This window comes from Corvus kubaryi, unplaced genomic scaffold (genome assembly GCF_017639235.1).
Source record: "Corvus kubaryi isolate FWS band 111438036 unplaced genomic scaffold, C.kubaryi_AGA036_p1.0 37396, whole genome shotgun sequence".
NCBI classification, from domain to species: Eukaryota; Metazoa; Chordata; class Aves; order Passeriformes; family Corvidae; genus Corvus; species Corvus kubaryi.
The window spans coordinates 7,744,670-7,759,893 of NW_024581135.1; the positions used below are offsets into that span (position 1 = coordinate 7,744,670).

The following is a 15,224-nucleotide window of genomic DNA, read 5'->3' on the forward strand; positions in this document are numbered from 1 at the left end:
AAATATTATGAGTTTCTCTGAAGGTATTCTACTGAACTAGTTTACATTTTCCATTATCAATTTCTGGGTGCTCACTCCACTTAAATATGGATAGGAGGAGCATTTAATGCATGTTCTCTGGTTCCAAAAGTGATGCTCCACCTTAAAGCTTTGTTTCCCATCTCAGAAAAGAGGAATGGAGAATGCAGCCAGAAAACGCAGGCAGTTTGGCAAAACAGGAAAAATTAAGAGTTTTACTTATGAAGACTGGATATATTCAATAAAAATTTTGTGAGCTCTGGAGACCACTACAGCATTATAAATGGAATATTATAAATGGAGCAAGGCTAAGTTGAGCAAAGAAGTTTCGTCATCAATTTGGTTAGTGAAATACAACAAACATATTCTGGTATCAAAGGTAACTTAAAATTATGAGTATTAAGGATTAGGTATTGCTGGCCCTTTGTGAGAATAGCCACTTGGCTGTATCTGAAAGAGGTGAAGAAATAATGAGAAAATCATATGTTTTATAGGAGTGTTATTCCTCTAGTACTGTTTCTCATGTGGAACAGTAAAAGGCCCAGCAGCTTTACAGTGAATAAATCAAGAGGGGAGATAAAATATGTTTCTTCTCCCAGATTTTTATTCTGTTATCATTGATCTAGCATGCAGCTAATATTTGAGTCAGTATGGAAGCCCTACACACAAGCAATGCATTTTTTTCATCCAGAAGCAAATATATTGGAAATTTGATATATCATTGTGCTAAAACTCAAATTATTTCTTCACATGGTTACTGTTCTGGGGGTGTGTGTGTGTGTATATATATATATTTTCACACAGTGCCACAAAGACACAGGCAAAGAAGCACAGCCACACACGTTTGATAGGAGCAGTCATCAGGACTTTTCCATGCAGCAGACTGCAGGGAGCAATGAAAACAGCAATGTGCACCTCTCATCATGTTGTTCAACATGTTCATGTGTAACAAAGCATATCTGAATATTCGCACTTCCGTCTGTTAGCTAATATTAACTGCAAGTCCAATGGCTCATAAAATAGGACTGCTGTGCTTCTTGGGTGAAAAATGTGTGGCTTTCTGTAATGCAGAAACATGAAAATTGTATTTCAGAAGTCTAAAGTTCTTCGGAAATATCCGCCCATAAAAACTGTGAAGCAGAGGTGAGGATCTAATAGAATCCTTAGCTAAACTGGATTTGGAAAAGAGTGGGTTTTATTACGGACTGTATTTCTATATAACTCCAAAATCCTGCCCAAAACCACTGCATGCTTACCTGTGTCCATGGACCATATAATTATGTAGTCACTTTGTATTTGTTGATTAAAAAAAAAAGGCTATGATACACCACAGGATGGGGTAGAAAATTTGTCATATCTATCTTTTAGCAATGTAATGTAAATGGCACTTTTAATTGTCAGATAACAAAAAAAAGGTTAAAAAACCCAAGAAAGCAGCTATACTCTATTCTCCTTAACACCTTGGAAAAGGAAGAGGAAAATTCACTATGGTAAGGCACCAAAATGTCGAAACAGAAGAGTTTGAAGATTTCGAATGCCTTTCTGGTTCAGGTTCTTTGGAGAGGTTGTTCTATCAATTGTAAACACAAATTTTATTTACCTTTTGTAAAGTGTTTGGCAGAGGACTTGTAAAAGACTTTGGAGTCTCTTTGATTGTACCAGTGCCTACAGAGTTCTGCTAGGAACAAGCTAAAGGGACAAAACCAGCTTGACACAAACCCCCCTGAACTCATGCTCTGTGGGAGGGTTCCTTCACATTTTCTATGAAAATGTTCTGTTTGCTGTATGTTAAAATTGATTTTCTTGTTTGGCACATAACGTGCATCACAAATAGAGGCAGGTTTCTGTCAGTGGAAGTGATAGTGACTGTCCTCTCGTCAAGGTTTAACAACTCTGGCCATGCTCAGCTCTCCTGGCTTTCTCTATTTTAGCCAAGTTCCTCTTGAAGAAGAGACATTAAATTCCATCATCATCAACCCATAAATGTCCTTGTATGTTTCTTTTTTCCCTGCAGTGGGGTTATGACAACCCCACTGTGTTTGTGCTGAAGGATCAGAGCTGATTAAACTTTTTCTGCACTGTGTTTTCTGCACTGTGTTACAGACTTAGGCTTTCATGTTCACTCAGCCTGGGCCAGACAGTGAAATGCAAAGAACTGTGGATGTGTAGTTGTGGAAGTGTATCTCCACTGGCAGCTCCAAGGCCTGCAGAATAAGGATTAAAAAGTCAGGTGTACTGTTGATATCTAAGAGAAAACAAAGCACTGATTTCCTTCACCATTTATGGCAGGTGACAGTGCATTTACAGAAATAAAAGGGAAAATGTTTGTGTGGAAGGAAAGCAAATAGTTACTTTTAAGTGTTGTTTGCCAGACTCTGAACTGTCCCAAACAGATGGGCTGTTATAAGAGCTAGTCAAAAATTCCTCTTTGTCTCATTCCTAATGAGGTATTTTAAGACCAGCTCTGTTTCTTGCATTGAATGTGCTGTGTGGAGTCTGTACAGGTGGATGTCATCCACTAAAATTTTGGCCCATCGTAAAGACAGCTGGCAGCTTGAACCCTGTGTGCAGTGGGGAGACGAAGGCACGTGCCCATACAGCAAGATGGGCTGGGTCAGCAATAGCAGCTGAAAGGACAAAGCTTTGTGTTCAGCTCTGCTTGGGTTTCTCATGTAGGAGATACTCAGAGGCACCCTGGTCTATTGTATTGCATACAAATGACAGGGATTTGTCACCTCAGGGATTGCCCACCATCCTAAGAATAGTAGACAATGTAAATATGACTTTACAGCTCAGAATTTTCAATTCTGTATCCTTTTACTTTTGTCCTTGCTTGTTAGAATGCTACTTTCTTGCATCTTGTCAAAGAAAACAGAAGATTTCTCCTCTGATACCAAGCTCTTACAGGTTCCTTAGATATTTTTCTGTCTCCCAACATTGCTTTTTTTTTTCTTCTGGAGTAACTAGGTTGAAAATGTTTCACTTTAGCTTGTTACGGATTGATCAGTCTGGGCATAATTGAATGCTTGATATCAGTGTGAGATGAGCCTGAAATACCAGAGATCATTTTAAAAGATTCTATGGTAAGGACAGATTATGATTTTATTATAAGCTCCATGCTGGCTCATTAGTCAGAAGCGATCAGCAAGTGTGAGGAAGGAGGAGTGTGAGTTCCTGAGCATGCACTGGTTTTGGGTAAGTCCGTTCTTCACATCACTTAGATGAAGATCAAAGGGCTGAGCAGCCCAGTCCTCAGTGACATTTTGCACAGTGCTGCAGCCAGCAAAGCTCTGCAGGCAGCTCCATGGGAGGAAGCAGCAGATCCAGACCTCAAGCTTGGGGGCAAGGCAGGCTTACTGTGATCTGTGCAGCGGATTTATGAGACTGCTTTTTGCTTAGGTCGTAGTCCAGATATTATACGTGATTTTATTTATATAGCATATTACACTATGTTTGCTCTCATGGGTAAGCTGTCATGGGATGAGGCAGGGTGTGAATTTAGTGAGCATCATGATCCAATATCATTGGAAAGGCAACATAATTAATGTGTGTTGAAACAAAAGAGGGCAACGCTTCCCTGCCTTTATTGGAAATCAAGGACATAAACATCAGAGTTACCATGGATTTGCTCATAGTCTGAGTTCGTGGCCTGGTTTATGTCATGACATTAGTAACTAATCTTGTAGCTACATTATGAGTGCATCCTCACTATTGTTTACAGTAGATTTATAAACTATCTAAATAGCAATTAAATATAATAGCCTTGTAGATTGTTTGCAGTTGTTCAGAAACAATTGTGCTAACACATTACTGTGGTGCAGTGGCAGTAATCTACACAGAAGAAAAATGGTGCTTCAGTGTTCTGTTCTTCCTGCTATGTCTGGCAGCTTGATGAACTGCAAAAATTAACATATAGTATCTGACACCAACAAAAAGGCAGTGTATGACATTGGGATGTCTGTGCTTTGAGGTCTCCATGTCTCCTACTGATCAACAGCTACTTCCTCTCTGCCTTAATTACAATATAATCAAAACATTTGAGAGCTTCCTCTGAAAGAATTGCTGTGTAGGTCAATCACAACCTTTAGAAAATTGGTACCTTTGAGAGTGAATATAGTTATTATTGCCCACAATTATAATCATTTTGTTACTATCTATTATATGGTTTCCGCCTCACTTGCAATGTGTCTGATGATTTTTGGAACATGGATCATGTAAGGGTGGATTTTTGTCCACTGCCATGCATTCCTTAGGTAGCTCATGGTGCCTGTGGTGCCCAGTGCCTGCATAATTTAGTGCTCTGTGGTGCAAGAGCAGGAGCAAGTCAGAGCTGAATGGCTCTGAAGATTTTGTACCAGTATAGATTGACCTGCAAAAGAAAAGAGAAAAAAACATCTGCAGAGAAGAGATCAGAGCCATTATGCACTCCTGGAGACTTGCAAAGCAGCTGTATTGCAAACTAGATCAGACATTTCAGCCTGCAATCCTATCTGTGAGAGCTCACAATCTAAATAGACTACAGATATAATGCAGGGGAAAGGAATATGAAATAAAGCTGCTTTGCAATACAAACCCATAAAACTTTCCTTGAAATTGTCATCCTGTAACATATGTGATCTGGATAGAAAATTTGTCAGACGTGAGAAAAAAAAGGCTTTTGGAAGAAGTCTGCCTAATTGTAACTCAGTCACTAATGAATATTATAACCTTTTAAAATTCACACCTATAAAAGCTCTATAAGCCACTTTTCTGTGGTTTATATTATCTGAAATATCGTAATTCTCTTTAGTTTCGGAGATGGCTGTGGGACCTGTAAGAAGGACATTAGCAGAATAATCAATCCCACCAGTGAAATGCATTATGAGTGTTTTGGGTGGTAGTTTGCCACCTTGCATTTCACTTGCCTCTCAGTGTGTGTGTCCTCTTCACTACCATGGAGCTTCTTCCACAGCTGATTACTGCAGACAAGAATGGCAGACACTAACCCTTGATTTTGCTCCTTTACCAACAAAGTGCAAAGTACCTCCTAGACATGTGGTTTGTCAGTGTGATTTTGTGCACAATGTGTGTACAGTTCACCAGTGTGGGGCAGTAAATGAACCCCTAATTTGGAAATGCTCCAGAGCACTGGTGGTGTGCCTGTTGTCCTTACCATGGTTTGAGTGACCCCTGTGCCAGCAGAGTTATGTTGAAGATGGGTGTTGAATCTCCAGCTGTAGATAAAAATGAGCCAAATGGCATTATGCCACCAGGTCAGCACAGAGCACAGGAAAAGCCACCTCTTTCCTGCTGCCAGATAGAGCCCTGAAAGATTTCTGTGGCTCTCTCCAGCATGTGCTCTGTGGCTCCTGGCAAGAAAGGAGCTTTGATAAAGGCCAGGAAGTTTGGATTGCCATCATGGAATTTCTAGCTTGGTACAGCTGTTCCTGTATAACACTGTGTCCAGTCCTTTTGGATGATGTTTTCTTCCCCAAAGGAGCATTTACCTTTTCTGTGAAAGGAAAAAAAGAAAATAGCAGTTACACTGTTGTTGCATTGGCACACGAAGCACATAATCTTAACTACACCTTGTTCTTCAGTGGCAATCTGGTTCAAGTAAATAAGATTTTGGCAAGGAAAAAAGGGCAGGAAGGAGTACTCCTCTTCTGTAACAGTAGGTATAATAATGGTCTGACAATCTCAGTTTAAGTCTGGGAGTCCCAGGGGTATAGTAAGTAAAATCACAGATGACAAGAAAATGTTTGGACTTGGAGAGCAGATATTACAGTGGACTAAAAATAACATAATCAGTGGTTCTCAGAAAAAATTTGTCTATCAGACTGTTGGAGGATGCCAAATAGTGGTAGAGAAAATGCCAGGCCAGGTATTCATTGGAAAGCTATTGCATTGATAGGTACTGTGGGAGATTTGCAGTATTTTTTAAATTGGCGAAAACTATTTGTAAATTTCTGAAGTGGAGCTATTTCTATAATTTTTCAGATCTGTGAACCAGAAACTAGTAACAAATACTTTAAATATATAAAGGAAAACCAAACTTGTTACCTTAACAGCAGCTGTTGAAAACTGGCAACCAAATTGCTTTGATGTGGATGCAGGGCTTTGATTTTAGTTTCGTCCTGCAATCCAAAGTTAGTTCTAACATTACTTACAAGTCAAAGGAAGTGCATGGACATCTGCATTTTTCCATAATTATGGTGAAAGCAACAGTAGGAATTGAAAGCACATTTTTTGAATAAAAATTACTTAAAAATAATTCCAAAATTAATTATTTCATTTAATATGCCACTTATTTATTTTTCCTATGTAAAATCCTTGCTTGTGCTGGACTTCCCATATGTTAAAGAACAAAAGGGCATCAACTCTTTGGATATATGCAATATATATGTGTACATACACATTACCAGGCAGTATAAACTTGGCACTGTACCTGAAACTGGAGAAGTCATGGTTTAATCTCTGAAGAGCAAAGTACAATATTTGCAGGGCAACAAAGAAAATATTCTTTATTTGACTTTGTTCTGCTCATGAATAGCTGATACTATTTGTATTAATGATTGTTAGTGAGAAAACATATTTCATCTGGAAATCTTAGTGAATGATCTGACTGGGGGCAGCTGGATTTGGCCCTGGCTAATGTATGGTGAGACAGGAGACAGAACAAATGGTAAGAGGCAAGCCCAGATGGAAAAGCATCTTGAAGCTTTTGAAGAATTAATTATCCAACTAATTGGCTGGCAGTCCCACAAGAAGGGATGGAATTTTGCTGAATGCTTTGCAAGTCTGGTGGAGCCTGTGCTGAGGTGCAGCCATCAGCCATGGGGGGCCAGGCTGTCTGTGTGGGTGCTCAGGGTTTCTGCATCAGTAAATTCTTACCCCTCTGCAGAGAGGCAGAAGCACAGTTGAGTGCTCTGTTACATGGAATGCTGGGCTCTGAGCACACCTGTGCTGGCCCAGAGAGGGGTGACCTGTTTGTCCTTGCCAAGGCCACAGAGGAGGGCAGCCAGGGCTGGGCTGCCTGAGGAGGCCCTACGTCGATGTCTTTAGCGCTGTCATTAGCAGCCGCAGCAGTTCTGCAGCAGAAGCATTTCCTGAACGCCTGAAGTCTCCTTCTGGGCGTAATCAGAAATTCCTTAGTCTTGTCATAGCTCATATTTTCAATGTGAAAGGTAAGGAAGGCTGTCATGTTCTGTGGGGTATCAAGTGGGAGCGCTGAAGTTGTTCCAGATTGGAGTAGTTATTTATATATTTGTTGGTCTGAGATTCTGTGGAAGAATCTGATGATTTTCTTGGATGACAGGTAGAACCTGTAGAGAAAGAGACCAGTGCTTGTTGTATGGATCTTTTTCTTCCTAACCAAAGATGCATAGATACAGGTGACTTCTTTGTTTCCTTTCCAGCTGCATCTGCTCTGTAGCTTTAGAATTTGGTTGGCACTTCCCTTGAACAAGGTGTTCATCCTGATGAATCCATGTAATGGCAAACACCACCTGTAGCCACACTCCACAATTTCTTTTCCTTCCTTCTTGTTCAAGTCCCCAACCACTCTTTGGGTGAAGAACCTTCTTCTAATACCCAGCCTAAACCTCCCCTGACACAACTTCAGGGCATTCCCTCGGCTCATGTCACTGGTCACTGCACAGAACAGATCAGTGTCTGCCCCTCCTCTTCCCCTCTCACAAGGAAGTTGCCGCTGCAGTGAGGTCTCCCCTCAGTCTCCTCTTCTCCAGGCTGCACAGACCCCTTCTGCTTTTCCTCCACCTAAAATACCTGGGCTTTGGAGTTGACCTCCAGCAGCTCTGGGCAAGCTGCTGCTGCTGCCCAGCTGGAGCACAAAAGGCTCGTGCTGTCCCTGAAACGCTGCCCTGCAATCAGAGGAGGGATTTAGTGTGGATGTGCCATGCAGGAGGCTTCAGGGGAGGAGCAAAAGGGAAAAAGTGGAGCATTTTCCTGTAATTTAGCGGCTTTTCTCTGCCTGTAGTGTTTGAAATGATTAAAGACACATGGGGGGCCTCTCCAGCTACTGGCACTGGGTTTGCTGTTCAGCTGGGGGAGTGGATGTCTCTGTTTTCACAGCTGTCTGCCATCTGGAACTAACTGCTCGGACTGGGTGCTCTGCTCCAGATCTCAGCCTGAAAGAAAATCCTGTAATTGCGAAACATGTTGCAAACAGTAAATAAGTGTTTTGGAAGGAATTAATTTAGAAGAAGGTTTATGAAAAAATGGTTTAGAGGCTGCCAGATGTGGAAAAATGAGAAGGATTAGTGCTGAGGTAGAATATTAGAGAAAGCTGGGCCTCAGGTTCATCACAGTCAGTTGAAATAAATCTGATCATTTTCAAGAATTAATATGTCACTAATCCAAAACATTCTTGCAGGTGTTTTTCATTAATAGGAAAATACTTAATAAAATAATTACTGAAATTCGGTGGGGTTTTTCTCCATTTGGTTTAAGACTTGATGTGCAAAATCTCTAAGAAAGGAAAAAGTCAAATAAATTTGAAGGCAATAGATTTTAACATTTATCCCCGTTTACAGCATTATTAGCTGAGAGCCTCAGCTAAAAATAGTTTTAAATTTTTTTTAAGACTACTCATGAAAGATGGGTAGAAAAGGTTAAAAAAAGCGTCATAATAATTTTCACATACAATAGCATATCCTGGTTCCACTTCATGCCTTTTTCAATTTATTTTCTTATCATCATACTTGAAAGCTGTGAAAGCATTTTGGGCACAAAGCCACTGATGTATTCTTGAAAATACCTGTCTGATACACAGTTAGCAACTCCTTTTTCAGCAGTTTGGGAAGATTCAGTAGTTGCAGTCAACATTTTAGTACTTGTGATGCAGTAAATAGCCCCAAGTGTATACTAAGGAAAGCCTTTTACTATTACTTGCTTCCATATACCTGAGTGGAGAGAGACTAGCAAGGGAAATTTTTGGTTTATGTGACATTGCTCAAAACACAATTTACAAAGTGATGAAGTATGTGCAGTCCCCATCCTGGAAACTTTTGGGCACATAGTTCTACTTGCTGAAGTCAGGTAAGGCACGTGTGTTTACAAGACTGTGCTCCAAGGATTTGGTTTTGGTTTTTTTGATCAGTTATTCTTATCCCAGGGTCATGATTTGTTATCTTCCTTGCAGTGCTTGAGAGTTTCAGTCTCATAGGAAAAGTAGCAGTCTGAGTTCTCTCCCAGTCACTTTCTTTCTCTTTCACTCAATTTTGAAAACCAAGTTGTGGCTCATAAATTCAACTTCCAGGTATTGTTGTACTGCAAGTAATCAGCAGGAGTAGCTGCCTCTTAAAAAATAAAAATTTTCATTGAGTCTCTGTGTTTTTGAAAAAAAAAGATTGGAGATACATTTTAGTGTAGCATAAAGTAGAACCATAAGGCTGCTTCATCAGAAAACAGTGGCCATGTTTAAAATGAGCAAGAAAGAGAAAAATAGATGAAGCAAAGAAAAGGAACTTGGGTGTCATGCAGGGAGGGGAGGGTTTGAGATTTAAGGACTTTCCTCTGGGGCTCGAGTTTTTTTGCATGTTTCAGCTGAGGAATAGTTCCATTTCTACTCTTACTTTGTGGGCTCTTGATAATTCACATCAAATAAAAGCAGTGTCTGTTTTCCTCCTAAAGCCACTTCACATTTGACACCACGTTTTGCTGCTGGCTGGTGTTGTGTGTGCAAACACAAGATGAAAACAAGCAGGAACTACTCACAATCTTGTGAACAGAATTAATTTCAAGTGGTGATGTGTTAAAATTTCAGTATTTTAGAGCTATATTTAAAGTACATTTGTATCATATAAGTATTGTACTGGGAAGAAGAATTCACAGTGAATCTGCCTTTTAGAATGCCTTTCTTGGCTGCAAACTGATGGGAGATTGGGCTCTGTGGCTACACAAAGTACTTGTGCTTAATTGAGTCCACTGCTTGCATTCACTGAGAGGGGAGAGCCTCTCAGGCCATGACTAAGCCTTCACAGTAATGTCAGCACTCCTGTTACGCCTCTGCTGCCTGTTTTGCTGCAGAAATCAACATTTTAACTCCCAAGTCCTTATTTCCAAGAAGTGAATGGGTTAAATAGTTACAGATGAGCCCTTTGGCATGGTCAGGGATGGGGGGGAATGCAGCCCTGGCTGCAGGGGTCAGGCTCTGTCACTGTTAGGAAGGGTGCAGAGGCCATTCCTGTCGGTGCAAACAGCAGTCCAGGGGCTGCCTGTGGAAAGTGGCACCTCCTGAAATACAACAAGTATTCAACATTGCAGATGAGATTTAATGACTAACCATAATGGTGAATCTTTCTAAAATGTTTTTACAGGCATGGGGATATTGATCTTTTGGAATGCTGCAGGCAGCGAGTGCAGAGCACCAACTCTGAATCGTCCATGTGCACTTATGGGCAGTGTAGTGGTGTTGAGGAACATGAATGGCTGTATTTCATAAATGTTCTGCAAAGGAACATAAATTCTTCCTTTTTAATGTTAAATTCAAGTAATCAGTGAGCTCAAGGCTTGCTAGGGAGAGAGTTGCAGTGTGACTTTGAAGTTTTTCAAGAACTTTAAAATGATCTAATAGGTACATTCAAGAAAAAAATTGGGGTTTGGAGCAGCTTTCAAAGTTGAAGGAACATGTGTCAGGAGTGATGAGGGAAGAAGGGAAACTTTGGATGATAGAGTAGACTAAGAAGATTGTTCAGAGGGTAACTGAGAACTGGTTGAGGATGGAGACAAAGCTGCTTTATTAAATGAATTGGGAATAAAGATGATGCAGCCACAATCAGTGGCACACCAGTGACTATCCTTCAGAGATATTTACTTATGTGAGATCTGTCAAATGGAATTAGCAATGCCTGCTAAGTAGTAATAACAGGATTAAAAACCTTCTCAGGGTTCAGTCATAAAACAAGTAATTCTTAATCCTGTCCTTTGACTGGCACTGATCACTTTAAATGAAAGTTTTCATAGCAGAGACAAGACAATATGGGTACCTTCACCATTAAAAACACAAACAGCCTGAAAAGGGGGGAGAGAAGCAAAAATTATACTCCTGATCTTCAAAAATGAATTACATTGATTTCATTTAATTGAAGAAGGTTAAATAAAATAGAATCATTTGACCAAGTAGGCTTTTCTGGTAACCTCTTGAAAGCTGCTGTTTATATAAGAATAGATTGTCAGCTGTAAGAAGTTGCTTCATAGGAAGCCACAGTCATTAGAGTGGTTCACAGCTCAGTCTACCTGTAATGCAATTACAATGTCTTGTAATTGCTCGTATTAATTTCTTTTACATTAGAAAAAAAAGTGCATTTTTACTGTGGAAGTACACATTTACAGGAAGTTTTGTAGATATTATTTCAAAAGCTTGATACATCCAGAATTCTCTAATCCTCATTTTCTTCTGCTGTTGAGTCTGGGTGATACATCACCTTCCCAGAAATTCTCTGTACCAGTATAAAGCTCAGTACATTTTGGATTATTCAAACTGGATTAACTGGTTTTGCTCCAGTTTTGAGCTCACTGCTAAGCATTGAATTCTGACCATAAAGGACTTCCAGTTCCCAATAACGGTTAAAATAATTTCATTGCTCATGGAATGAGAAAACCTCAGCTTTATTGCTTTCTGCAGCAGAAATCATGAAGTGGCTACTGTTAAAAATCATTAGTTTGGGGACTCATAGGGAAATCTATTTCAGATGGTAATTTAGAAGCAAAGGGAACAGCAGTAATAGTCATAATAAAACTTTGCTCTTTGGTTAGTATTTTCCCATAAGTCGTTTATTATAGAAGTGTGAGAGAATGATAAATGACCAGGCTTTTTAAATGGTCTTTGGTGGAAATACACTTCCTGTTACACTCCCTGAGACACTGTATATCAGTGGACAGTGCTGAAATGGTGTAACAAAAATTTCTGTGGCATTTGGCTTCTTTAGTCCTGTCAGCTGCATTTTCTCAGTGTGAATTGAGATGGTGCATAATTGTTCTGTTACTTTGATTTTTGTGTTAAGCTGTGGAAGTGCACACATGGCCATTCTAATTTACTGCACTTTGTCATGGAAGCTGGAGCTCAGCTTCACAAAATGAGTGAACTTGATACCCTTTGCAACAAAGTGAGCAGGGAAAGAAAAGCAGAAAAGGCTGATGAGTGGCAGTGAAGAAGGTAAAAGGAGGATAAGGAGCCCAGACTTGAAGAACAAAGAGCATTTATATAGTACACTTGAGGTTGAACATTGGTGTGTCAGTCAGAAGTCGTCAGCAAGCTGAGAAAAGTTAACTGCAGGTTGCTCTTTGTTTTTGCTTCTCCTGTGTGTTCTGACACCATGATAAAAAGCTGTAACTTATATTTATGATGTATGTCCTTGCAGAAGTGTGTCTCATTTCACAGTTAGAAAACCAGATGAAAATTTCTTTATCTATTCAGCTGTTATAAAACTTGTCTCCTGTGTGATTTTGAGGAATGTAATAATATTTTTTAACGTGAATAGAAATATTTCAACTGGAAAGACAATTTCAAAAGAAGGATTTGCTTGCCATAAGTATTAAAAGTTTGCTAAGTTTGTCCAAATTTATAATAGAATGGAATATGAAGACAATGTTGGTGGAAACTCATGCTGAATTATTCTGTAGACTGTTCTGAGCCTGAGGAAATTATGTATTCATTGCTGAACATTCATTTATATCTACCAAAATGTTGTTTTTTCTCTCCATCTCTCTTACCTCATCCAGATTTATATATTCGAAAATAACATCTACTATCAGCCTGATGTAAAGAGCAGCTCATTGCGCCTGACATCCTCAGGAAAAGAAGGAATTATTTTTAATGGAATTGCAGACTGGTTATACGAAGGTAAGCTGGACGAATCTATCTATTTATTAAAACAGATAAAAGGTCCTTGTACAGACCCAACAGCACAAATCTGCTCATTTCAGAAAATGCTGAGGTTGGGTTTGTTCCTTTCCCTTCTCATTTTCCTGCAAGATTGCCTTTGTATCTGTTCATTCTTTGTACTGGCTGCTGGTTTGCATAGAGCAGTGTTTTCTGAGAAAGAGGAATTCGTTTCCAACCAGAATGTAGCAAATGAACACTTGGTAGCATGTACAAGTGAGGAGGGAAAGGGCTCAGTTTGCTGCTTTTAGGGACAACAGTGATGACCCATTTACATTTTAAAAATCCCTGTAGAAGAGGGCACCCAAAAATGAGTGGGGGATAGCTCAGCCTGTCTTCCAAAGCCAGTACCACAGGATGTTCCCTCTGCACCCAAAATACTTTTGACATAATGATAAATTTAAGAAAAACAAAATAAAAAAAGGGAGAAGATTATCTAGGTTGGTATAACAGCTTAAAATTAGTACACATTTCAGTTACTCTTTCTATGGGACTCATGTATTCTACAGATAAATAGCTTAGTGTTAAATACTCATTTTCCTGAGGTATAGAATTTCTTGTGTGAAGAGGTTTTTAGGAACGGTGCTAAGGCCATACAGCATGAAACTTCACCTTAAAAATGGTCTGTCCACACCTCTTGCAGTACTTATGAGCAAACACCTTGGGGTTTCTTTTAAATCTCTGCCCAAGTGAACTCTGAAGTTAGAATGGTAGTTTGCATCCCTCAGCTTGTTAGCTAACCAATCTCATAGTTGCCTGCTTCCAAGGTTTCCATTACTCTTTTGAAACGTTTTTATGTGGCAGCATATTTCAAAACAATATCTTAAAAATGGAATATCATTTTATATACACTTAATATTCTTGAAATCGAGCACAAAAGCAAGCAAATTGAAGAATTTAAGCAGATATAGCTCATTGAAGTTGATGTAGTATATCAACTTTGTGCTAAAAAGAAGTGAAGTTAATAAGAGTCACAGCCAGGAGAAGCAAAAGTTGTCCAGTTTGGGACCAGAAAGTTTCTGAAGTGTTGTGGGAGATGATCCCAAAGCCTTCCTCATGAAGCTTGTCCTAAAACCCTCTTTAAGTGACTTTGCTCATTATTTTCCAAGTTGTTTGATCCCTGGCCCAAGTGGCTGTTGCATTTCCTGACTTGCAGAGGACTCGCGGGGCTCCCAGGGTTGCGGGCAGGCAGTGAGCTCTTCTCACCTAGAAACGCCATGGAGGTCAGAGTGAAGGGGAATTCTCTCTGTACACCCTGGAGAGCCCCAATGTCTGTTGGCATGAGGGAGCACACTGCTCCTTTCCCATTAACCTAGAGCAGTGCTCCACTTTCAGCAGTTTTTTAATAGCATCAGAAGCTAAGCAGGGTGAACATTGTCCAGGTGAAGTTGAGAGATTTTCATTGAATCAAGCACTCTTCCTCCTTTGACCTCATTTGTTTTCTTTTATCATTTCATGAGATTGTTATTAGCATTTTACCTTACAAAGCATTTGGGAATAGCTTTTCTTTGTGTGAATAACCTTGGCTAAATGCAAACAGTAATATTTTAAAGCAAACACAATTGTGATTTTTGCTATCTGATATTCACCTTTCGTTCTCTGCTCTTCTCCTGTGTAAAAGGTTTTAATTATCCAGCCAGGGAGAGAAGCATGACCCAGAATATATGACTTTGAATATAAGTTCCAGCTTCATTTTAGCTAACCTTAGATAATTCAACCCATTAAGCTGCTTCAGAACCCTCAGAATCTGATTAACATCTTGGAGAGTCTCTGTTGACAATTTAAGTAGTTTTGTTAGGTAGGCTCTCCAATTAGCTATGCAGTCAGGTCTTTTCCCTTAGAACACCATTCTCAATTAGTTTTCCAGCCAAATTCTTCAGATTTAAATACAAAATCCTTACTAAGCAGGCCAAGGTATCAAATACATACCGAATCAGTCTTAAGTCTTTCCACAAGTGGAAGCAGAAGGCTTGTACAGGGTGGATTTGGAATTTCTCAGGAGCTGCTGTATTGGGATTCCAGGAGTTTGGGTGCTGTGTCTGTGGCTGTTTCTGGTTTGTTTCTTTTGACTGTGAAATACAATGACAATAAATGTAAGAAAACATTGAGTGACATTTTTGAGAAATGCTTTCATTTGGAAAGCAAATAAAATTTGGTCAAAAATAAAACTTGTTTGGATTTTCAAAAAGTTACCCTCCAGAAAAACTGAACTTCCCAAGAATTAAAGCTGTCCACTAGACTGAGACAGGAAAGTCAAAATATTGCACTCCAAAAATGATTACGTAAGATCACTGTGTGAGAATCTGCATGTTACCAGGTGCCA

At 39.6% G+C, this 15,224-nt stretch overlaps 1 protein-coding gene across 3 annotated transcripts in view; it reads left to right on the forward strand.

The window, feature by feature from the left end:
- DPP10 (dipeptidyl peptidase like 10) overlaps window positions 1–15,224 on the forward strand; it is a 454,002-nt gene that overhangs the window by 395,246 nt on the left and 43,532 nt on the right. For all 3 annotated transcript variants that reach the window (XM_042040820.1, XM_042040819.1, XM_042040821.1), the window contains exon 8: window positions 12,742–12,862. In XM_042040820.1, coding sequence (XP_041896754.1) covers window positions 12,742–12,862 — 121 coding nt within the window. The remainder of the gene's footprint in view (window positions 1–12,741; window positions 12,863–15,224) is intronic.